General features: G+C 46.3%; 1 protein-coding gene across 7 annotated transcripts in view; it reads left to right on the top strand.

Moving 5' to 3' along the window:
• SHOC1 (shortage in chiasmata 1) overlaps positions 1 to 23,586 on the top strand; it is a 642,525-nt gene that overhangs the window by 251,348 nt on the left and 367,591 nt on the right. For all 7 annotated transcript variants that reach the window (XM_063914688.1, XM_063914690.1, XM_063914693.1 and 4 more), the window contains one exon: positions 9,039 to 9,278. In XM_063914688.1, the coding sequence (XP_063770758.1) occupies positions 9,039 to 9,278 (240 nt within the window). The remainder of the gene's footprint in view (positions 1 to 9,038; positions 9,279 to 23,586) is intronic.

Raw genomic sequence — 23,586 nt, 5'->3', positions numbered from 1 at the left:
CCTTGGTACAGGATTTACCCCACAAAAGAACTTCCATGGTTTGCCAATTAAATTGTGGATTATGTTTCTGTTGCCAAGGTAATCCAAGTATCACATCATGAGAGGCTTTGGGAATCACGAAGAAGGAAATATATTCGGAATGGAGCACACCTACTTTCATCTTGAGACATACGGTTCGATGAGTAATTATACCATCTGGAATTCGACTTCCATCCACTGCTGTAACAGCAACTGCCGCTCCCAGTGGCATAGTTTGAACTTTAGATCGTATGACAAAGGCTGAGGTGATGAAGTTCTCGGCTGCACCGGAATCTAGGAGAGCTGAAACTTTAACTGTTGAACTTGGAACTTCCAAATGAATAGGCAAAGTCGGCTCTTTCCCAGAACGTGATTCCAAAGTAACTCCTAGCTTAACCTCTCTTGAATAAGCTAGGAGCGAGAGTTTCCCGGCCGGAGTTTGCAAGACTTAACTAAATGTTCGGAGGACCCGCAGTACATGCAGAGGTTACCCTGTCGACGACAAATTCGTTTATCCTCTGTGAGGCGAGAGCGCCCGATCTGCATAGGTTCTTCTGTCGTTACAGGAGACTGAGATGAAGAATCTTGTCGAGGCCTAGGATGATAGCGCGGACTAGATCGCTCTGCCTTGGATTTCTCTAAACATCGCTCTCTGTAGCGTAGGTCAAGTTTATTACAGATAGAAATCAATTCATCCAGCTTAGTTGGCACATCCCGAATGGTTAAATCATCCTTGATTTTCTCTGAAAGTCCATTCCAAAACGCCGCGATCAGGGCCTCCTCATTCCAGTTTAACTCTGAAGACAACGTGCGAAACTGAATAATATATTGACTGACAGGACGTAAACCTTGACGTAGACTGAGAATCTCCAAAGATGCTGAGGTGGTTCTGCCTGGTTCATCGAAGATTTTCCGGAAGGATGATACGAACTCTTTGTAATTAGAGAGAATAGGATCTCCCCTCTCCCATAATGGCGACGCCCACTCCAAAGCCTGACCGGACAGGAGGGCAATAATATATGCGACCTTAGAACGGGCTGATGGGAAACTAGCGGACAACAGTTCGAACTGGATCTCGCATTGGTTCAGAAATCCTCTGCAAAGCTTTGGAGTCCCGTCAAACTTACTCGGAGAGGGTAACTGCAAACGGGACATAGGCAGCGTCACAGGAGAAACCGTTGTGGTAGCCGAAACAACCGGAGTTGGGACTTGGACTTGAGACGTCTTTATAGCCGTATGAAGAACCTCCAAACGATCTGCCATAGTTTGCATAAACTGAACTATTTGTGTCTGTATAGACTCCTGATTTTCCAGACGGGAAAGGATGTCTGTCGTAGCACCGCCTCCTGCGAATTAGTCACCTGACGGATACATGTGGCCAGTGCTTACTGTCAGGGCCGGGTGTTTTTGTGAATCCGTTAACCCTGGACCAACCAAAGGTGTAGGTGCTGGGGTATGATGAAAGCAGGGAGGACGAAGAAAGTTCCGTTTCATATATTTATTGTAAGCAACAATTCCAGTAAGGAGTTAAATGACAAATTATAAATCACCATACATAAACTGACGTATTGCATAAAGTGGTAGAAATGATAAGCAGGAACAGTCTTAAAGATACATTGAGGAAATGTTCATAGAACTGAGTTTTAAGCAGGCTAGTGAATGAATGATGAATTGTCCAAAAGAAACAAGATTTGATGCTGAACTGTAAAGTGTGTTAACTGGATAATGCAGACATAAATAAGTAACTGTAGAGATTTGTAATGAAGTTTAGAGATTTAACTGAAAGGCTGTGAAGAATTGACCTTGATTGTAGCAACACAGAAAATATAATACTGAAATGGGTTACTTGCGAGTTCTGAAGATCACTGTGAAACTGCAGCAGACGACAATGGTGATGAATGGGTTAAGTTTAGAGCAGAGCAAACGAACAGCTGATGTTAGTAGAATCCTCCAAAGTCTGTGTGGTTGAAGCAGGCAGACAGGGTAACCTCTTGCAAGACTCTGGGAATCCACTTGTTTGCCACTGGGAGAGTGATTGACTGACAGCACAGCAGGGAGCTGAAGGATCTTTAGCAGTGAAGGCTGCAGACGGACCCCTGGGAGCGGAGGCGATATCTGGACCACGGGAATCACACAGGAATGCACGGAGAGAGCACAGAGCTAGGGCATAGCATAGAAACAACAAAGCACTGGCCCAGAGTAGCATAATCCAAGCCTACTTAAAGGCAGCTCAAGCACGGGATTGGTTTACACTTACCCACAGGTGTTTTCACAAGTGCTCTGTATTGCTTATTTGGTCTCCAACATGGCCACCTCCTATACTGCAGACACACAGCGGTGCCTTTGGCCATTTGGTCCCCGCACTCCCAGCTCCCAGATCCTGCATCACCTGTGCCACTGATCACGCTGCGTCCCCACACGGCCGCACAGCACAGCGAGCAACCGCACCGGCAACGGATGAACCCCAGAACCCGCAGAGGTGAGAGATCGGTTCGTGACACTCTGCAATACGGCAGGTTTCATGCTCGACCTTTTCAACTGGACCTCTTGGACCAGTGGTCGGGCTCATGTACAAGAGGATTCGCCTGTCTCCGAAAGCCAGGATTTCACTCCTCTGGTGGCTGCAACTTCCACACTTTCTGGAAGGGCGAAGGTTCGGCATTCAAGACTGGATCCTTTTAACCACAGATGCAAGTCTAAGAGGTTGGGGAGCAGTCGCTCTGGGAGGAACCTTCCAGGGACGATGGTTGGCTCAGGAGTCACTCCTCCCAATAAACATCCTGGAACTCAGGGCCGTGTACAACGCCCTTCTGCAGGCAGCACACCTTCTACAGCATCAGGCTGTTCAGGTGCAGTCGGACAATGTGACCACAGTGGCCTACATAATTCGTCAAGGCAGAACGAAGAGCAGGGCTGCCATGGCAGAGGTGTCAAAAATCCTCAGCTGGGCAGAAAGGCACGCGGTGGCGATGTCAGAAATCTTCATTCCGGGCGTAGACAACTGGGAAGCAGACTTCCTCAGCAGAGACGATCTCCATCCAGGGGAGTGGGGCCTCCATCCGGAGATGTTCGAGGAGGTAACCGGTTGGTGGGGGGTTCCCCACATAGACATGATGGCCTCACGCCTCAACAAGAAGCTACGGAGGTACTGTTCCAGGTCAAGAGACACACAGTAGCGGTGGACGCACTGGTAACACCGTGGGTGTTCAAGTCAGTGTATGTGTTCCCTCCACTTCCTCTGATACCAAAGGTTCTTCAGCTCGTGAGAATAACAAAGGTTCTGACAATCCTCATTGCTCCGGACTGGCCAAGGAGGTCTTGGTACGCGGATCTGCTGGCTCTTCTGCTGGAAGATCCACGGCCTTTACCTCTTCGGGAGGATCTGCTTCTGCAAGGGCCGTTCGCTTATCAAGACTTCCCACGGGTACATTTGACAGCATGACGGTTGAACGCTAGATCTTAGCTCGGAAAGGTATTCCGAGTGAGATCATTCCTACCCTGATACAGGCCAGGAAGGGGATAATGTCTAAACATTACCATCGCATTTGGAAGAAATTTGTTTCTTGGTGTGAGGCCAAGAAGTTTCCAGCGGTGGAGTTTCAACTTGGACGTTTTCTCCTTTTCCTGCAAGCAGGGGTGGATATGGGACAGAGATTGGGCTCCATCAAGGTCCAGATCTCTGCTTTGTCCATCTTCTTCCAAAAACAATTGGCTGTTCTTCCTGAGGTTCAGACAGTTTTGAAAGGGGTTCTGCACATCCAGCCTCCCTTTGTGGCGCCTACGGCTCCATGGGATCTTGATGTGGTGTTGCAGTTTCTGCAATCTGCTTGGTTTGAGCCTCTACTGGAGGTTGATCTCAAGTTTCTCACACCTCCCACCTTGTTTGCCTTGGCTTCTGCACGACGCGTGTCGGAATTGGGGGCTTTATCTTGTAAAAGCCCCTATCTGATCTTCCATGAAGACAGGGTGGAATTAGGACTCGTCCACAATTCCTGCCTAAGGTTGTGTCGGCTTTCCACATCAACCAACCTATTGTGGTGCCAGTGGCTACTGACTCCTCAATTACTTCAAAGGCCTTAGATGTAGTGAGGACGTTGAAGATTTATGTGAAGAGGACGGCTCATCATAGGAAAAGTGACTCTCTGTTTGTCCTCTATGATCCAAAGAAAATTGGATGTCCTGCTTCTAACCAGTCGATTTCATGCTGGATCAGGTTCACTATCCAGCATGCTTATTCCACGGCAGGATTGCCATGTCCGAGATCTGTAAAGGCCCACTCTACTTGTAAAGTGGGCTCTTCCTGGGCGGCTGCCCGGGGTGTCTCGGAAGTACAACTTTGCCGAACAGCTACTTGGTCTGGGTCGAACACATTTGCCAAGTTTTACAAGTTCGATACTTTGGCCTCTGATGACCTCAAGTTTGGTCAAGCAGTGTTGCAGGAGCCTCCGCGCCCTCCCTCCCGTACTGGGAGCTTTTGGTACATCGCCATGGTACTAATATGGACCCCAGCATCCTCTAGGACGTAAGAGAAAATAGGATTTTGGTTACCTACCGGTAAATCCTTTTCTCGTAGTCCGTAGAGGATGCTGGGCGCCCGCCCAGCGCTTCGTTTTCCTGCGTTGTTTTTTCTGGTTCAGTGTTACCTGGTTCCTAGGTAAGTTCTGCGTTATTTACTGTTTCAGCTGTTGCTGAGTTGTTCTGGCATGTTGGCTGGATTCGCATGTTTGTGTGAGCTGGTATGAATCTCTCCACTATCTGCGTAATTCCTTCTCTCGAAGTATGTTGTCTCCTCGGGCACAGTTTCTAGACTGAGTCTGGTAGGAGGGGCATAGAGGGAGGAGCCAGCCCACACTATTAAACTCTTAAAGTGCCAATGGCTCCTGGTGGACCCGTCTATACCCCATGGTACTAATATGGACCCCAGCATCCCCTACGGACTACGAGAAAAGGATTTACCGGTAGGCAACCAAAATCCTATTTTCTCTTACGTCCTAGAGGATGCTGGGGTCCACATTAGTACCATGGGGTATAGACGGGTCCACTAGGAGCCACTGGCACTTTAAGAGTTTGAGAGTGTGGCCTGGCTCCTCCCTCTATTCTCCTCCTACCAGACTCAGTTTAGAAAATGTGCCCGGAGGAGCCGGTCACAGCTAGGGGAGCTCCTAGAGCTTCTTTAGTTTTATTATTTTTCTAAGAGTTTAGTTAGGCACAGGGAGGCTGCTGACAACAGTCACTGGCCCCCTCAGCAAGCGGGGAGCCATGTGAAGATGGCGGCAACAGGGTGGGAGCACAGTATTAACTGCGCTGCGGAGGTTCAACGGTACATAGTTCGGCGCTGTGAGGGGTGCCCTGAGCCAGCGCCTATACCCTACACTGGTCAGGGACCTTGGTCACACTACCAGCAGAAATCCTCAGGCCATTATAAAGAATTGAAGAGCTGGAAGCAGCGCCATGTTCGGGGGGGGGGGGGGGGGGCGGAGCTTCTCCTCAGAGCGGACCCAGCAGCGCTCAGTGCCATTTTCCTGCTTGTAGATCCTATACAGAGACGCTGACAGGGAGAGCTGTCCCTCCAAGCAACTCCAGCTATCCTGTGCGGTGCCAGGGGGTTGTAGAAGGGGGGGAGGCTGTGAAATTACTGTGTAGTCTATTAAGGTACATAGTAAGCACTAGGTAGTTGTTTTATATCTACCTTAGACAGCGCTGTGTGTGGGTTGGCTCCAATCTCTGTGTCTCTCTGTGGCATACTTGGGGGGAAACTGTGTTTGACATTTCCGTGTGTGTGTGTGTGTGTGTGTGTGTGTGTGTGTGTGTGTGTGTGTGTGTGTGTGTGTGTGCGTGTTGTCTCACATAGCCATGTCTAGGGACTCTGTGTCATATGCTGCAGAGGATGTTTTCTCTCAGGAGGAATCCATTCCATGTACACAGGAATGTAATGTCTTGTCTCAGATCCCAGTTACTGAGCCTGAGTGGTTGTCCTCTATTAAGGGGATGATATCTCAGATCTCTACCAGGGTAGCTCAAACTGAGACTGAAACTCAGGTGTTAAAGAACTCTATGGCTGTTTGGTCAGGCTCTGTTCCTATTCCTGCAAAATCTCCTAGTATGTTCCCACAGAAATGTGCACTTGCCCAGATTATGCAAGATGACACGGATACCGACTCTGATACAACAGACGGTGATGGGGACGTGCTGAGGGGGGTGGCATCCCTTGCAAAGGGGGTGCAGCTCATGATTGAGGCCATTAGATATGTTAAACATTAATGACACGCCACCTGAGCAGGTTGAGGAGGCTTACTTCACTGACAATAAGAAAGCCTCGCTAACCTTCCCTGCGTCAAAAGAATTAAACACTATATTTGAAAAATCCTGGGAAAATCCAGAGAAAAAATTCCAGATCCCAAAAAGGGTTCTGGTTGCTTTTCCCTTCCCTGAGGAGGATAGGAAAAAATGGGAAAACCCTCCCATAGTTGATGCATCTGTTTCCAGACTGTCTAAAAAGGTGGTTTTACCGGTCCCTGGATCTACCGCGTTAATAAAACCAGCTGATAGTAAGATTGACACTATGCTCAAATCCATATACACGGCTTCAGGAGTGTCGTTAAGGCCCAATATTGCCTGTGCATGGATTTCTAAAGCCATGGTAAAGTGGTTAGGCACATTACTAGAGAATTTGGATACAATGGATAGAAGTGACATTGAATTGTTTCTACGTAACATACAGGATTTTGCGGGGTTCATGGTGGAATCCATGAAGGACCTGGGTACGCTGACTGCATGGATATCTTCCATGTCGGTCTCAGCTTGCAGGGGACACTGGTTACGCCAATGGTCTGCAGACGCGGAATCCAGGAGAAGTTTGGAGAACCTACCCTACACAGGTCAGGTACTTTTTGGGGAAGCATTGGATGAATGGATTTCGGCGGCAACCGTGGGTAAGTCACCTTTCCTTCCCTCTGCTACACCTTCTACAAAGAAACCATTTTCTTCAGCTGTGTCGCAGTCCTTTCGGACTGCTAAGGCAAAACAGTCCAAGCCTCCTACCACTTTCTTTAGAGGTGGTCGTGCAAAATCCAAAAAGCCTGCACCCGCAGGCTCACAGGACCAGAAACCTGCTTCTGGTTCCTCAAAATCCTCAGCATGACGGTGGACCGCACAGCCTGGAGGTCGGGCTGGTGGGTGCGAGACTCAGATGATTTAGACATGTCTGGGTATCGTCCGGCCTGGATCCCTGGGTACAGGATATTGTGTTCCAGGGGTACAGACTGGAGTTTCACAAACTCCCGCCTCACCGATTCTTCAAATCAGGCTTGCAAGCTTTGCTGACAGACAGGGCTATCCTACGGAAAGCCATCCTAAAATTGGAAAAGTCACAGGTCATTGTCCCAGTTCCACCTCATATGCAAAATAAGGGTTATTATTCAAACCTTTTCGTGGTACCGAAACGGATGGTTCGGTCAGACTAATTTTGAACTTGAAATCGTTGAACCCTTACGTGAGGGTGTTCAAATTCAAAATGGAGTCTCAGAGCAATGATTTCAGGTCTAGAGGAGGGAGAGTTCCTGGTATCCCTGGATATCAAGGATGCGTACCTCCACATTCCGATTTGGCCGCCACACCAGGTTTATCTCAGATTTGCACTGTTGGACAGTCACTATCAATTTCAGGCACTGCCATTCAGCCTCTCCACAGCACCGAGGCTGTTCACCAAGGTGATGGCCGAAATTATGGTTCTTCCCCGCAGACAGGGGGTGAACATAATCCCATATCTGGACGATCTGCTGATAAAGGTCCAGATTTTGGCGTTATCCATTTTCTTCCAGAAACAGCTGGCTTCCCTCCCTGAGGTTCAAACTTTCTTGAAAGGGGTTCTACATATCCAGCCTCCCTTTGTGCCGGCCACGGCACCCTGGGATCTTAACGTGGTGATACAATTCCTTCAATCGAATTGGTTCGAGCCTCTACAGGAGGTTGAGATCAAATTTCTCACGTGGAAGGCTGTTTGTTACTTTGTTGGCCTTAGCTTCTGCTAGACGTGTGTCGGAGTTGGGGGATTTGTCTTGTAAAAGCCCCTACTTGGTCTTCCATGAAAATAGAGCTGAGCTCCGGACACGTCAGCAGTTCCTTCAGAAGGTTGTGTCGGCATTTCATATCAACCAACCTATTGTGGTGCCAGTGACTACTGACTCCTCAATTTCATCAAAGTCCTTGGATGTTGTAAGGGCTCTGAAAATCTATGTGAAGAGGACTGCTCGTTACAGGAAATCGGACTCTCTGTTTGTCCTGTATGATCCCGTCTATACCCCATGGTACTAATGTGGACCCCAGCATCCTCTACGGACTACGAGAAAAGGATTTACCGGTAGGTAATTAAAATCATATTTTTACATTGAATTTCCCCTGTGACTGGCCAATGGAAGGAGAGCTGGTGGGCGGGGCAACTGTGGAGGCACAGGTAAAGAAGGTCAGATGTGAACTGCTTCTGATGCACATCTCTCTGTGCCAGTTTGAACATGTTCTTACTTAAGCTAATATATTTTGACTGTTTTTTTTGTCTTGTTCTTTGCCAATCATCAAACAGAAATTGTAAGTACTGTTTGAATCTAAAAAATATTACAAATGTTTTTTTATTATTTAAAAAATATTTAAATAGTGTTTAAAAGTAAAAATATTTAAATTTTAATTATAATACAAACTGTAAACTGCCTATTTAAATGGACATCTATGGAAATATGTGCCATGAACATATTTGTGGCACCTGTACTACTAAAATTTGATTGAACTTTGAACCAGTTTGGAATTTTTGGAGTTTCAGTAATAACGCACTTTTCTATAAACAACAGGAGCACTACAAAATGTAATAAAAAGTATGTATTTTATTCTTTCTATGTTAAAAACAAGAACAGTCTACAGTATATCTATTTTTTGTTAGATTTATATTTTAGCTATATATAATGAGGCAAATTGATATCTGTTCTAAACAGGAATCCAGTAATTAAAGAGGTGCTTGTTTTCTCTTGCAGTTCCACATATTCAGAATAAATCAGAGCGATTTACTATTGATGAAATTAAACAGAATATGTCTATCAATCCAGACATATCTATTGATGTTACTTTGGAAGATAATTGGTGGCATACATTGGGACAGAATGAGGAGAATAATAAAAGCATAGAGCCACTGACTGCAAATATTCCCAGTACACACAGTCTCACACCAACCAAAATGGAGTCATTCAATACAATTACTGCCTCCCAGCTGGAAAGTAAGTTGTCACTAGCCAAATTCAGCACACACCATCCACCCCCAGCTGTGCTCTAATATGGAGTGAAGCATAAATAATCAAGCATATAACATTCAATTGCTTTTTCTATTACCCAGCATTTGTGCTGCTTTATAGACAACACAACTTATGACTTTCTTCTTAATTTGCTGAATTTTCAAATATACGTATTAGTTATTCTTCAAAGTGATGAATGTCAATATTAAATTGTAAGTGACATATCTTCGTGTCTAAGATACTTTCTAATATTTTACAGTTACACTACTATACACTATGAACAGCTAAAATTATGTAATTTTTGCAATCTAAAACCCGAAATTCGGATTTAAAATCAGAATTTCGAACCGCTGGAAGATCCAAACCAGGACTCGGTTCAGAGATCCTCGAGAAATCCGTACCGGGTTTTGGTTTGGTTTGTAGATACAAAATTTGTGTGTGTTTGGATATTTACAGAACCGAACCGCTCATCTCTATGTAGAATAGGATGCAGTCAAACTGTTTCTTACCTGTCATTGGCTTCCCAGAGGAACAGTTGTGCTATGGTTTCTTACTGCCTGTTAGTGCTCCGTTAGTACCTAAATCCCATAGACTAGTGGTTCTCAAACTCAGGTATTTCCAACAGGTCATGTTTTGTGGATTTCTGGGTATGTAAGCAGGTGGCATAATTACTGACCCAGTAAAATAGATTAACTCACCTGTGCATGATTAAAGAAATCCACAAAACATGACCTGGTGGTGTTATTTGAGGACATCAGGTGAGAATAAATGCCACAGACCATCTTTGACTCCAAAAAAAAAAAATCTGATAGTGCTTCTCAAATCCAGTCCTTTGGGACACAGTAAATGTGCATGTTTTCCATGTTTCCTCACAGAATCCCAAGAGAAATCATTAGAACCACCGATAGATGTTATTAAATCTGTCAGTCAGCTAGTGTGTACATAGGACTGGATTTGAGAAGCACTGAACTGTGGAATTGACTCATTATAATGACTGGAATATTCTAATAGCAGCCACATACTATATTACAGGTTGAGTATCCCTTATCCAAAATGCTTGGGACCAGAAGTAGTTTGGATATCATATTTTTCCGTATTTTGGAATAATTGCATACCATAATGAGATATCATGGCGATGGGACCTAAGTCTAAGCACAGAATGCTTTTATGTTTAATATTCACCTTATACACAAACAGCAGGAAGGTCATTATAGACAATATTTTTAATAACTTTTCTCTTACGTCCTAGAGGATGCTGGGGACTCCGTAAGGACCATGGGGAATAGACGGGCTCCACAGGAGACATGGGCACTAAAAAGAACTTTAGGTATGGGTGTGCACTGGCTCCTCCCTCTATGCCCCTCCTCCAGACCTCAGTTTAATACTGTGCCCAGAGGAGACTGGGTGCACTACAGGGAGCTCTCCTGAGCTTCCTGAAAAGAAAGTATTTTGTTAGGTTTTTTATTTTCAGGGAGACCTGCTGGCAACAGGCTCCCTGCATCGTGGGACTGAGGAGAGAGAAGCAGGCCTACTTAAATGCTAGGCTCTGCTTCTTAGGCTACTGGACACCATTAGCTCCAGAGGGAGTCAGAACGCAGGTCTTCCCTAGCGGTTCGTCCCGGAGCCGCGCCGCCGTCCTCCTCGCAGAGCCGGAAGATAGAAGCCGGGTGAGTATAGGAAGGCAGAAGACTTCACAGGCGGCAGAAGACTTCAGAGCTTCGGAGACACAACACACACACACAGCGCAGACTGTGGGGTGCAGGGCGCGGGGGGGGGGGGCGCCCTGGGCTGCAATGTAGACCTCAGCAATGGCTTTTAGGAATATAATTACTCAGTTTGATATTATTTCAGAGCCCCCGCCAGTTTAAAGAAAGAGCGGGACCGAAGCCCGCCACTGAGGGGGCGGGGCTTCTCCCTCAGCACTCACCAGCACCATTTTCTCCTCAAGCACACGCTGAGAAGCTGGCTCCCCGGACTCTCCCCTGCTGATCACCGGTGACAGAGGGTTTTAAAGAAGGGGGAGCACATAATTGGGCGCAGTGAATAGCGCTGTATCTGGGTAATATTTTTCTTTTTCCCAAGATTATTGGCGCTGGGTGTGTGCTGGCATACTCTCTCTCTGTCTCTCCAAAGGGCCTTGTGGGGGAACTGTCTCCAGATAGAGCTTTCCCTGAGTGTGTGGTGTGTCAGTATGTGCGTGTCGGCATGTCTGAAGCGGAAGGCTCTCCTAGGGAGGAGGTGGAGCGCATGAGTGTGGTGTCGCCGTCGGCAACGCCGACACATGACTGGATGGATATGTGGAATATTTTAAATGCAAATGTGAATTTATTGCACAAACGTTTCGACAAAGCAGAGTCCAGGGACAACACAGAGGGTCATACCCTACCTTTTCCTATGTCACAGGGACCTTCTGGGTCTCAAAAGCGGCCGCTTTCTCAGTTAGTTGACACAGATACCGACACAGAGTCTGACTCTAGTGTCGATTATGATGATGCGAGGTTGCAGCCAAAATTGGCTAAGAGTATTCATTATATGATTATTGCTATAAAGGATGTGCTGCATATTATAGATGACCCCGCGGTGCCTAATCCTAAAATCCACATGTTTAAAGAAAAGAAGCCTGAGGTTACTTTTCCACCTTCTTTTGAATTAAATGAGTTATTTGAAAGTGCTTGGGAAACTCCAGATAAGAAGCTGCAGATTCCCAAAAGGATTCTTATGGCGTATCCTTTCCCTATCAAGGACAGGATACGGTGGGAATCCTCCCCAAGGGTGGACAAGGCGTTGACGCGCCTTTCCAAAAAGGTGGCGCTGCCGTCTCAGGATACAGCGGCCCTCAGGGATCCTGCTGACCGCAAGCAGGAAACTACCTTGAAGTCAATTTACACACATACCGGTACATTACTCAGACCGGCGATAGCGTCGGCTTGGGTTTGTAGCGCTGTACTAGCGTGGACCGATACCTTATCTGCTGATATGGATACGATGGATAAGGAAACTATTTTATTGACCCTGGAACATATTAAGGATGCGGTCCTTTATATGAGAGAGGCTCAAAGGGATATAGGCATACTGGGGTCCAGAGCAAACGCTATGGCGATTTCTGCCAGGCGGGCACTGTGGACCCGACAGTGGTCGGGTGATGCCGACTCAAAACGGCATATGTAGGTTTTGCCGTACAAAGGTGAGGAGTTGTTTGGGGAAGGTCTCGCGGACCTAGTTTCCACAGCTACTGCTGGTAAATCAACTTTTTTACCTTATGTTTCCTCACAGCCTAAGAAAGCACCACATTATCAGATGCAGTCCTTTCGGCCGCATAAATCCAAGAGAGCTCGGGGATCTTCCTTTCTTGCCAGAGGTAAGGGGAAAAAGCTGCCAGCTACAGCCAGTTCCCAGGAACAGAAGTCCTCTCCGGCTTCTGCTAAATCCACCGCATGACGCTGGGGCTCCGCTGGGGGAGTCCGCTCCAGTGGGGGCACGTCTTCGTCTTTTCAGCCAAGTCTGGGTTCACTCTCAGGTGGATCCCTGGGCAATAGACACTGTTTCCCAGGGGTACAAGCTGGAATTCGAAGAGGTGCCTCCTCGCCAGTTTCTCAAATCGGCACTGCCGACTTCTTCCCCAGAGAGGGAGGTAGTTTTAGCAGCAATTCAAAAATTGTGTCTCCAACAAGTGGTGGTCAAGGTTCCCCTGCTGCAGCAGGGGATGGGCTATTACTCAACCCTGTTTGTGGTCCCGAAACCGGACGGTTCGGTCAGACCCATTCTAAATTAAAAATCCTTAAACATGTACTTAAAGAGGTTCAAGTTCAAGATGGAGTCGCCCAGGGTGGTCATTGCAAGTCTGGAAGGGGGAGATTATATGGTGTCTCTAGACATAAAGGATGCATACCTTCATGTCCCCATTTATCAACCTCATCAGGCGTTCCTGAGATTTGTGGTGGAGGATTGTCACTACCAGTTTCAGACGTTGCCGTTTGGGCTGTCCACGGCCCCGAGAATTTTTACTAAATTAATGGTGGAGATGATGGTGCTCCTGCGCAAGCAGGGGGTCACAATTATCCCATGCTTGGACGATCTCCTGATAAAAGCGAGATCGAGAGAACAGTTGCTAGTCAAAGTATCACTCTTATACAAAGGGGAAATGGGGGATAAGGATGTTCTCTGCACTAGAAAAATACTAACGTTTATAATATTTGCTGAAAGGATCCCCTGATTTTTTGATTTCAAGAAATTTTATTTGTCATTCATCATAGGGGGTGCTGCCTTAGACAATAAATTACAGAACAACATAGGACAGAAAAGGATTGTCTCTTTTGTTGGCGCACTTAGAGAAGAAGAAAACTTTTTTTATTATTCTTATTGTAAACATATATTAAAATCTAACTTTTATTAAAACTATCATAAAAAATTATTAGCAATTGAGAAACATAAATAGGAAAAGTGTATTCAATGTGTTTATTTGTGTTTAGTGAATAAATTCAGTGCTATAAACAAAATAAAAACTGATTCACTGTGCCTGAATTTTCTGCTTCATTTATTTATCAATTAGAGAGCAATGAATATAGTATAATAGCTGTATGTAGGGTTAGGTAGCCTGGACTTCTCACATGGATAACAAAAAGGAGGTATTTGGGATCCTGATACTGTGAATAATGTAAAAACACTAAATGGTTTCAGAGGATATACTAAGAGAACCCTGCAACCGTCATTATTCCCTTATTTATTACAAATGGTGCCACTGATATTGTGGTTATCAAGGACCGGTTGCTATTGATTTACTACAAAGGGTTACTGGTGTTCCCCGTATCCATTACAGTACATACAATTAGTTATTGATAATTCCCTTATCTCACTCTACAGTGTAAGCAATACTTTACTTATTAGTTACCACTGCACTCATGTTCATTGGCTGTTGAAACCCAAAATGTATAATCTCCAAAATTGTGAGCTCCGTATATATTGGAAGCCACAGTAGTAATGGGTTTACAATGTGGGCCTGTTGATATTACTCAAAGGGCACCATCGGATTGCTGTGTACCGTTCGAATATGTGTGACTGTACTATAGCAGTTTGCACAACCCTGATCTATGGGTGTGATTGTGCTGCAGGTCTGTGTATGCCTTTAATTAGAAATCAGTTCGAATATGTGTGACTGTACTATAGCAGTTTGCACAACCCTGATCTATGGGTGTGATTGTGCTGCAGGTCTGTGTATGCCTTTAATTAGAAATCAACACAAAACATACCCCATGTGCATAACAAGTGTTTAAATTGGAACATATCCATAGGTTTATAATATGGACCCGTTAATTCTACTAGGGGGGCACTCCGAAATACTGTATTGGTCCAATATGCGTGACCTTATGATAGTAATTTACACAGCGCTATTGCGCCGCCCTGGTCAGTAGGTATAATTGTACTGCAGGTCTGTATATGCCGTTAATTAGGAATCAACACACGGCGTGCCCCATATACGGAACAGGTGTTTAAATTAACATATATTCATGAATTTATAATGTAAACCCTGTTAAGTTTATTAAAAGGGCACGTTGGATTGTTGTATTGGTCCAATGTGTGTGACCTCATAGAAGCAGATCACATATCCTAACCAACCTAACCACATTGATCACAGTGCAGTGAAAAAAATGCTCCAATAAATAGAAAAAAGATATATGAGAGATTAGGGATGGATGTTAATAGCAGGATTAAATGTTATGTAGGAAGTATTGAAATGTAGCAACTGTTTAGGCATTATACCGAGCAGTGCAGATTTTATATAGATGTGACATACAGCTGGTTATGAGGATTAATTACCCTTAGATACTCAGTGCGAACAAGGGGTAGTGAACTATAGGCAACCCTCAGGATCTGTATCGTGTCATACCTGTGTGACACGGACCGTTTCTCTTGTGCCCATTGAATATTAATGTAACAGTACATCTGACTTACTAATACTAATTAGCAATTATATACGAAAATCGAGACCTGTGTGAGACAGGTTTTATTCAACCTATTAACACCGGTTGGGCACGATATTATATGGATATTGATATGATCTAGTTGAAATAGCTGCTGTACACACGGGACATGTTATGCGCTTAATTAACGGCATACACAGACCCGCGATATAATTGTGTCCATTGGTTAGGATATGTGATCTGCTTCTATGAGGTCACACACATTGGACCAATACAACAATCCAACGTGCCCTTTTAATAAACTTAACAGGTTTACATTATAAATTCATGAATATATGTTAATTTAAACACCTGTTCCGTATATGGGGCACGCCGTGTTTTGATTCCTAATTAACGGCATATACAGACCTGCAGTACAATTATACCTACTGACCAGGGCGGCGCAATAGCGCTGTGTAAATTACTATCATAAGGTCACGCATATTGGACCAATACAGTATTTCGGAGTGCCCCCCTAGTAGAATTAATGGGTCCATATTATAAACCTATGGATATGTTCCAATTTAAACACTTGTTATGCACATGGGGTATGTTTTGTGTTGATTTCTAATTAAAGGCATACACAGACCTGCAGCACAATCACACCCATAGATCAGGGTTGTGCAAACTGCTATAGTACAGTCACACATATTCGAACTGATTTCTAATTAAAGGCATACACAGACCTGCAGCACAATCACACTGTCAGGAATCGACTTACCAGGCTGACATCCGTCCGCCGCTGCGGACTCCGTCCTGGCTCCCTGCGGTCACCTGTCACCTATGCCCCTGCCATGGGACATCATCAAGGGCCTGGGAACACTCCTGAGACAGCGGGCGTGTAGCGCGCCGCGTCCCCGCTAGGCCGCGGCGTGGGCGCCGCCATGACAGTCTGCAAACAGCCAGTATACTGCGGCCAATCCGGTGCTTGGCCGCACCCACTTTCCTTCACTCACCCAATCCCTGTGCACCATGGGGTACATAAGAGACTGCAGGATCAGTCTGCAGGCATCCTGGACTTTGTGTCATTCCTGCGACCCATGTGAAAGGATCTGTTCCTGTTCCTCCTGTGTTCCTGGTTCTCTGGTTAAGAACTTGTACTCCTGGTTACTCTGCACAGCTCCGTGGAACTTCAAGGCCCAGCAATACCTGCAACCTGCAACAAGGCTTCACACTCATCACCACCTTGTGTGCTTCAGCCTGCAGTTGAGACTGACTCCAGGTGTGTTTCATTCCTCCACCTGTGATACAGCTTGCTGCTGCCAGTGCCTCATCACCTGCACTGTGAAGTCAGACTCCTGCCTCTGCTCAGGTTTGCCATTCTACACCTTGCTGCCTAAGTTTCCTGTTTTAAAACCTGCACTGGTTTCCAAACCAGAACCATTTCACAAGCACTTGTTCTTCTGTTTATATATTACCGGTTATTATTTTCTCAAGTCATCTGTCATCCATTGCCATAGACTTTCAGTTATCATGCTGAGTGATTGACTTTATTCATCTGTTATTATTGTTTCTGCTACCATCCTGTATAATATCATCTGCCAAATAAATACCATTGCGCTCATGCGCAGGAACGTTATCCAGCCTCCTCGTTTTCTCCCATCTACCTCCACTGACCCACTAGCGCCCCCTCCGGGGACACAGCTCAAACACAATCTGACAGTAAGTCCAGGATCGATGGACTCGGATGGTGGACGGAGTGTGGGGTCAGAGGCCTTGCAAAATCTGGTCTCCCGTCTGGATGGTCAAGAGGTTGCGCAGCAGCAGATGCTTCAATTCCTGCAAGGGATGTCCTCCCGATTAGATACACTACAGCAATCCCTGCCTAGTGTACTCTCTCCTACTGTTCCTGTTACTCCAGCACCTGCCAGTGCTGTGAGTTCTTCTATGCCGGCTGCATCAGCTCCAGTGTCACGTCTGCACCTGCCCGTGCCGAGCAAGTATGATGGCAGTCCAAAGTTATGTCGCGGGTTTCTCAACCAATGTGAAATACAGTTTGAGTTATTGCCACATAATTTCCCCACGCCAAGATCCAAGGTTGCCTACATCATCTCCTTACTCTCTGGATCTGCTCTGAGTTGGGTGTCTCCTCTGTGGGAACGTGCTGACCCTCTGATTAACAACTACACAGACTTCGTGTCAACCTTCAGACGGATCTTTGACGAGCCTGGTCGTGCAACATCAGCTTCGGCAGACCTGATCCAACTTCGTCAAGGTACCCGAAGCATGGGACAATATGTCATCCAGTTCCAGACGTTGGCTGCAGAAATTCAGTGGAACAACCAAGCTCTGGTAGCAGCTTTCTGGCACGGACTCTCGGATCGGATCAAGGATGAACTGGCGACCCGTGACATTCCTGTTCAACTGTCTGATTTGATCTCCCTGTGCATTAAGTTGGACTCTCGCATCCGCGAACGCAATAATGAACGCGCTCGGAGTGAGCCACGCAGATTAAGGTTCATACCTTCTGTACAGTTCCAGTCTCCCTCTTCTGACGAGCCTATGCAGATAAATAGGTCCCGCCTAACTCCTGAAGAGCGGGCAAGAAGAATACGTGAGAGACTTTGCCTATACTGTGCTGCTGCGGGCCATCAGATTAACTCCTGCACGGTGCGTTCGGGAAACGCCAGATCCTAACTTGTAAGGGAGGAGTCAAGTTAGGATCTTTCAGTCAAGCTCCTTCTCAACAAGACCTCATCCTTCCAGTGACGCTAGAGACTCCAGTTGGGCTCCAGTCTGCGTCAGCATTAGTGGACTGCGGTGCTGCAGGAAACTTTATCACCCAAGCTGCGGTAAATAAATTTTGCCTATCTACCTGTGAACTTTCTTGTCCAGTTTACATTACTGCTGTGGATGGTAGTCGAATCTCCAAGGGGAACATTTCTCATCAAACTGCCCCAGTGGTTCTGGGAGTTGGATTTCTCCATTCTGAACTGATTAAGTTCCTGGTCATCCCTCAAGCCACCCAGGAGATTGTCTTGGGCATGCCCTGGCTCCAGCTACATAATCCACAGTTTGACTGGTCAACGTTGCAGCTTACCTCATGGGGTTCACATTGTCATCAATCCTGCTTAGCCCAAGTGTGTCCCATAAAGTCTACCGAAGTTAAGACACAGTCAAGTCTCCCAGCAGCTTATCAAGACTTCTCAGACGTCTTCTGTGAAAAGGCTGCTGATATCCTGCCGCCCCATAGGGAATGGGATTGTCCCATCGATCTCCTTCCTGGCAAGAAGCCACCTAGGGGGCGCACCTACCCGTTGTCTGTTCCTGAAACTGAGGCGATGAGTGTTTACATCAGAGAGAATCTTCAGAAGGGATTCATCCGTCCGTCATCATCACCCGCTGGTGCAGGTTTCTTCTTTGTTAAAAAGAAGGATGGAGGACTGCGTCCATGCATTGACTATCGGGGTCTCAATGACATTACCATCAAGAATAGTTATCCATTACCACTCATTACCGAATTATTTGACAGAGTTAAAGGAGCCCGCATCTTCACCAAGTTAGATCTCCGCGGTGCCTATAATCTCATCAGAATCCGGAGTGGTGACGAGTGGAAGACAGCTTTCAACACTCGAGATGGCCATTATGAATACCTGGTAATGCCATTTGGGTTGAGTAATGCTCCAGCAGTGTTCCAACACTTTGTGAACGAAATCTTTCGTGATGTCCTGTATAAGTACCTCGTTGTTTACTTAGATGATATCCTTATCTTCTCCCAAGACCTTCCATCTCATCGTCTACAAGTCTGTGAAGTTCTCCGACGTCTTCGTGAGAACCGGCTCTACGGGAAACTATCTAAATGCACCTTTGAAGTTCCCTCTATACCCTTCCTGGGTTATATAATTTCCGGATCGGATCTTCAGATGGACCCGACAAAATTGGAAGCTATTGCCAATTGGTCCATTCCAAATTCTCTCAAGTCTATCCAGCGATTCCTGGGTTTCGCCAACTACTATAGAAAATTTATTCGAGGATTCTCCACTCTCATCGCTCCTATTACCAACCTGACTCGGAAAGGGGCAGACCATTCCAACTGGTCAGAAGAAGCCTTGGCAGCCTTCCAGAAGATCAAGCTAGCCTTTATGTCTGCTCCAGTGCTGTCTCAGCCAGATGTCAACAGACCGTTCGAGTTGGAGGTAGATGCCTCTACAGTTGGGGTTGGAGCTGTTCTCTCCCAGAAGGGATCCGATGGGAAAGTCCACCCTTGTGGATTTTATTCTCGCAAGTTTCTTCCTGCAGAAGCTAACTACTCCGTGGGAGATCAAGAACTACTGGCGATCAAGCTGGCTCTCGAGGAATGGAGATATCTCCTAGAAGGGGCCAAACATCCGTTTAACATCTACACGGATCATAAGAACCTGCTATATTTAAAGGCAGCTCAGTGCCTTAACCCTCGCCAGTCCAGGTGGGCTATGTTTTTCTCACGTTTTAATTTCAAGCTTCATTTCCGCCCAGGTTCGCAGAATGTGAAAGCCGACGCGTTATCCCGATCCATGGAATCTGGAGAAGGAACATCTGACTCAGTGCCACATTCCATCTTGAGTCCCGTGGTTTTCGCTGCATCTCAAGTCTCCCCAGCTCCTCCTCCTGGTAAGACTTTTGTTTCCCCAGAACTCCGTCCCAAGTTGCTATCTTGGGCCCATCAATCCAAGTTCACTGGTCATCCTGGTGTCCTGAAGACCTTCAAGTTCCTTTCTGCGACATATTGGTGGCCAAAGATGAAAATGGACATCCAGGATTTCGTGGCATCCTGTCCTAAATGTGTGCAGCACAAGACTCCTCGTCAGTCTCCAGCAGGTCAGTTACAACCATTGTCTGTCCCTAGTCGTCCCTGGTCACACCTGTCCATGGATTTTATCACCGACCTTCCTCCTTCTCAAGGACATAATACCATTTGGGTTGTAGTGGACAGATTCACCAAGATGGCTCATTTTGTTCCTCTCCAGGGTCTCCCTTCTGCCCCGAAACTTGCCCAAATCTTCCTACGGGAGATTTTCCGCTTACATGGTTTACCCTCAGAAATAATATCTGACCGGGGGGTACAGTTTGTAGCGAGGTTTTGGAGGGCCCTCTGTTCTGCCATGCAGGTCAAACTGAAGTTTTCGTCATCATACCATCCTCAGACGAATGGGCAGACAGAGAGGGTTAATCAAGAACTTGAGACTTTTTTAAGATTTTATGTTTCATCTTCCCAGGATGACTGGTTCGATCTGCTCCCATGGGCCGAGTTTGCCCACAACTTCCGATACCATACTGCTACTGAAACGACACCATTCTTTGCAGTATATGGGCAACATCCCCGTGTACCTGATTTCCAAGAACTCCCTCATATGGATGTTCCTGCTGCCACTACTGCTCTGACTCAGTTTTCATCTATTTGGAGAAAAATTCACGTTTCTCTCAAAAAGGCCTCCAGTCGGTACAAGGTCTTTGCCGACCGCAAGAGACGTGCGGTTCCTCATTTGAAACCTGGGGACAAGGTTTGGCTATCAACCCGTAACCTCCGTCTCAGGGTCCCATCCATGAAGTTTGCACCACGCTTCATTGGTCCTTACCCTGTCGAAAGAGTCATCAACCCAGTGGCCTACAAATTGAAGTTACCATCTTCCCTTCGTATACCTAACGCTTTTCATGTTTCTCTCCTCAGACCTCTAGTCCTAAACCGCTTTCAGAATACTCTTCCAGTAGGTCCCAAGGTTCGAACTCAGCGGGGCGTGGAATTCGAGATCAACAAAATTCTGGACTCCCGTTGCCGGTATGGACGTCTCCAGTACCTGGTCGATTGGTCCGGTTATGGCCCAGAGGAGAGAAGTTGGGTGAATTCGTCCGATGTCCATGCTCCTAGGTTGGTCCGTGTCTTCCACAGCACTCATCCCTCCAAGCCACGTGGGTGTTCGGTGTCCACCCCTAAAGGAGGGGGTACTGTCAGGAATCGACTTACCAGGCTGACATCCATCCGCCGCTGCGGACTCCGTCCTGGCTCCCTGCGGTCACCTGTCGCCTATGCCCCTGCCATGGGACATCATCAAGGGCCTGGGAACACTCCTGAGACAGCGGGCGTGTAGCGCGCCGCGTCCCCGCTAGGCCGCGGCGTGGGCGCCGCCATGACAGTCTGCAAACAGCCAGTATACTGCGGCCAATCCGGTGCTTGGCCGCACCCACTTTCCTTCACTCACCCAATCCCTGTGCACCATGGGGTACATAAGAGACTGCAGGATCAGTCTGCAGGCATCCTGGACTTTGTGTCATTCCTGCGACCCATGTGAAAGGATCTGTTCCTGTTCCTCCTGTGTTCCTGGTTCTCTGGTTAAGAACTTGTACTCCTGGTTACTCTGCACAGCTCCGTGGAACTTCAAGGCCCAGCAATACCTGCAACCTGCAACAAGGCTTCACACTCATCACCACCTTGTGTGCTTCAGCCTGCAGTTGAGACTGACTCCAGGTGTGTTTCATTCCTCCACCTGTGATACAGCTTGCTGCTGCCAGTGCCTCATCACCTGCACTGTGAAGTCAGACTCCTGCCTCTGCTCAGGTTTGCCATTCTACACCTTGCTGCCTAAGTTTCCTGTTTTAAAACCTGCACTGGTTTCCAAACCAGAACCATTTCACAAGCACTTGTTCTTCTGTTTATATATTACCGGTTATTATTTTCTCAAGTCATCTGTCATCCATTGCCATAGACTTTCAGTTATCATGCTGAGTGATTGACTTTATTCATCTGTTATTATTGTTTCTGCTACCATCCTGTATAATATCATCTGCCAAATAAATACCATTGCGCTCATGCGCAGGAACGTTATCCAGCCTCCTCGTTTTCTCCCATCTACCTCCACTGACCCACTAGCGCCCCCTCCGGGGACACAGCTCAAACACAATCTGACACACACCCATAGATCAGGGTTGTGCAAACTGCTATAGTACAGTCACACATATTCGAACGGTACACAGCAATCCGATGGTGCCCTTTGAGTAATATCAACAGGCCCACATTGTAAACCCATTACTACTGTGGCTTCCAATATATACGGAGCTCACAATTTTGGAGATTATACATTTTGGGTTTCAACAGCCAATGAACATGAGTGCAGTGGTAATTAATAAGTAAAGTATTGCTTACACTGTAGAGTGAGATAAGGGAATTATCAATAACTAATTGTATGTACTGTAATGGATACGGGGAACACCAGTAACCCTTTGTAGTAAATCAATAGCAACCGGTCCTTGATAACCACAATATCAGTGGCACCATTTGTAATAAATAAGGGAATAATGACGGTTGCAGGGTTCTCTTAGAATATCCTCTGAAACCATTTAGTGTTTTTACATTATTCACAGTATCAGGATCCCAAATACCTCCTTTTGTTATCCATGTGAGAAGTCCAGGCTACCTAACCCTACATACAGCTATTATACTATATTCATTGCTCTCTAATTGATAAATAAATGAAGCAGAAAATTCAGGCACAGTGAATCAGTTTTTATTTTGTTTATAGCACTGAATTTATTCACTAAACACAAATAAACACATTGAATACACTTTTCCTATTTATGTTTCTCAATTGCTAATAATTTTTTATGATAGTATTAATAAAAGTTAGATTTTAATATATGTTTACAATAAGAATAATAAAAAAACTTTTTCTTCTTCTCTAAGTGCGCCAACAAAAGAGACAATCCTTTTCTGTCCTATGTTGCAAAGTATCACTCTCCCTGAGGGTGTTACAACAACACGGTTGGATTCTAAACCTGCCAAAGTCACAGTTAGTTCCAACAACCAGATTGCCTTTCTTAGGCATGATTCTGGACACGGAACAAAAGAGGGTCTTTCTCCCGACGGAAAAGGCCCAGGAACTGCGGGACTTGGTCAGGGACCTGTTGAAGCCAGACAGGTTGTCGGTACATCACTGCACGCGAGTGCTGGAGAAAATGGTGGCGTCTTACGAGGCCATTCCATTCGGCAGGTTCCATGCCAGAACCTTTCAGTTGGACCTTCTGGAAAAGTGGTCCGGGTCACATCTACAGATTCATCAGATGATCCGCCTGTCCCCCAGGGCCAGGGTATATCTACTGTGGTGGCTGCAGAGTGCTCACCTTCTAGAGGGTCGCAGGTTCGGAATCCAGGACTTGGTTCTGGTGACCACGGACTCGAGTCTCCGAGGATGGGGAGCAGTCACACAGGGAAGAAACTTCCAGGGTCTGTGGTCAAGCCAGGAGGCTTGTCTACACATCAACATTCTGGAATTAAGGGCCATATACAACGGCCTTCGTCAGGCGCAGACCTTACTTCAGGGTCTACCGGTTCTGATTCAGTCAGACAACATCACAGCAGTGGCTCA

Source organism: Pseudophryne corroboree, chromosome 1 (assembly GCF_028390025.1).
Source record: "Pseudophryne corroboree isolate aPseCor3 chromosome 1, aPseCor3.hap2, whole genome shotgun sequence".
NCBI classification, from domain to species: Eukaryota; Metazoa; Chordata; class Amphibia; order Anura; family Myobatrachidae; genus Pseudophryne; species Pseudophryne corroboree.
This window is presented reverse-complemented; position numbering and strand designations above follow the sequence as displayed.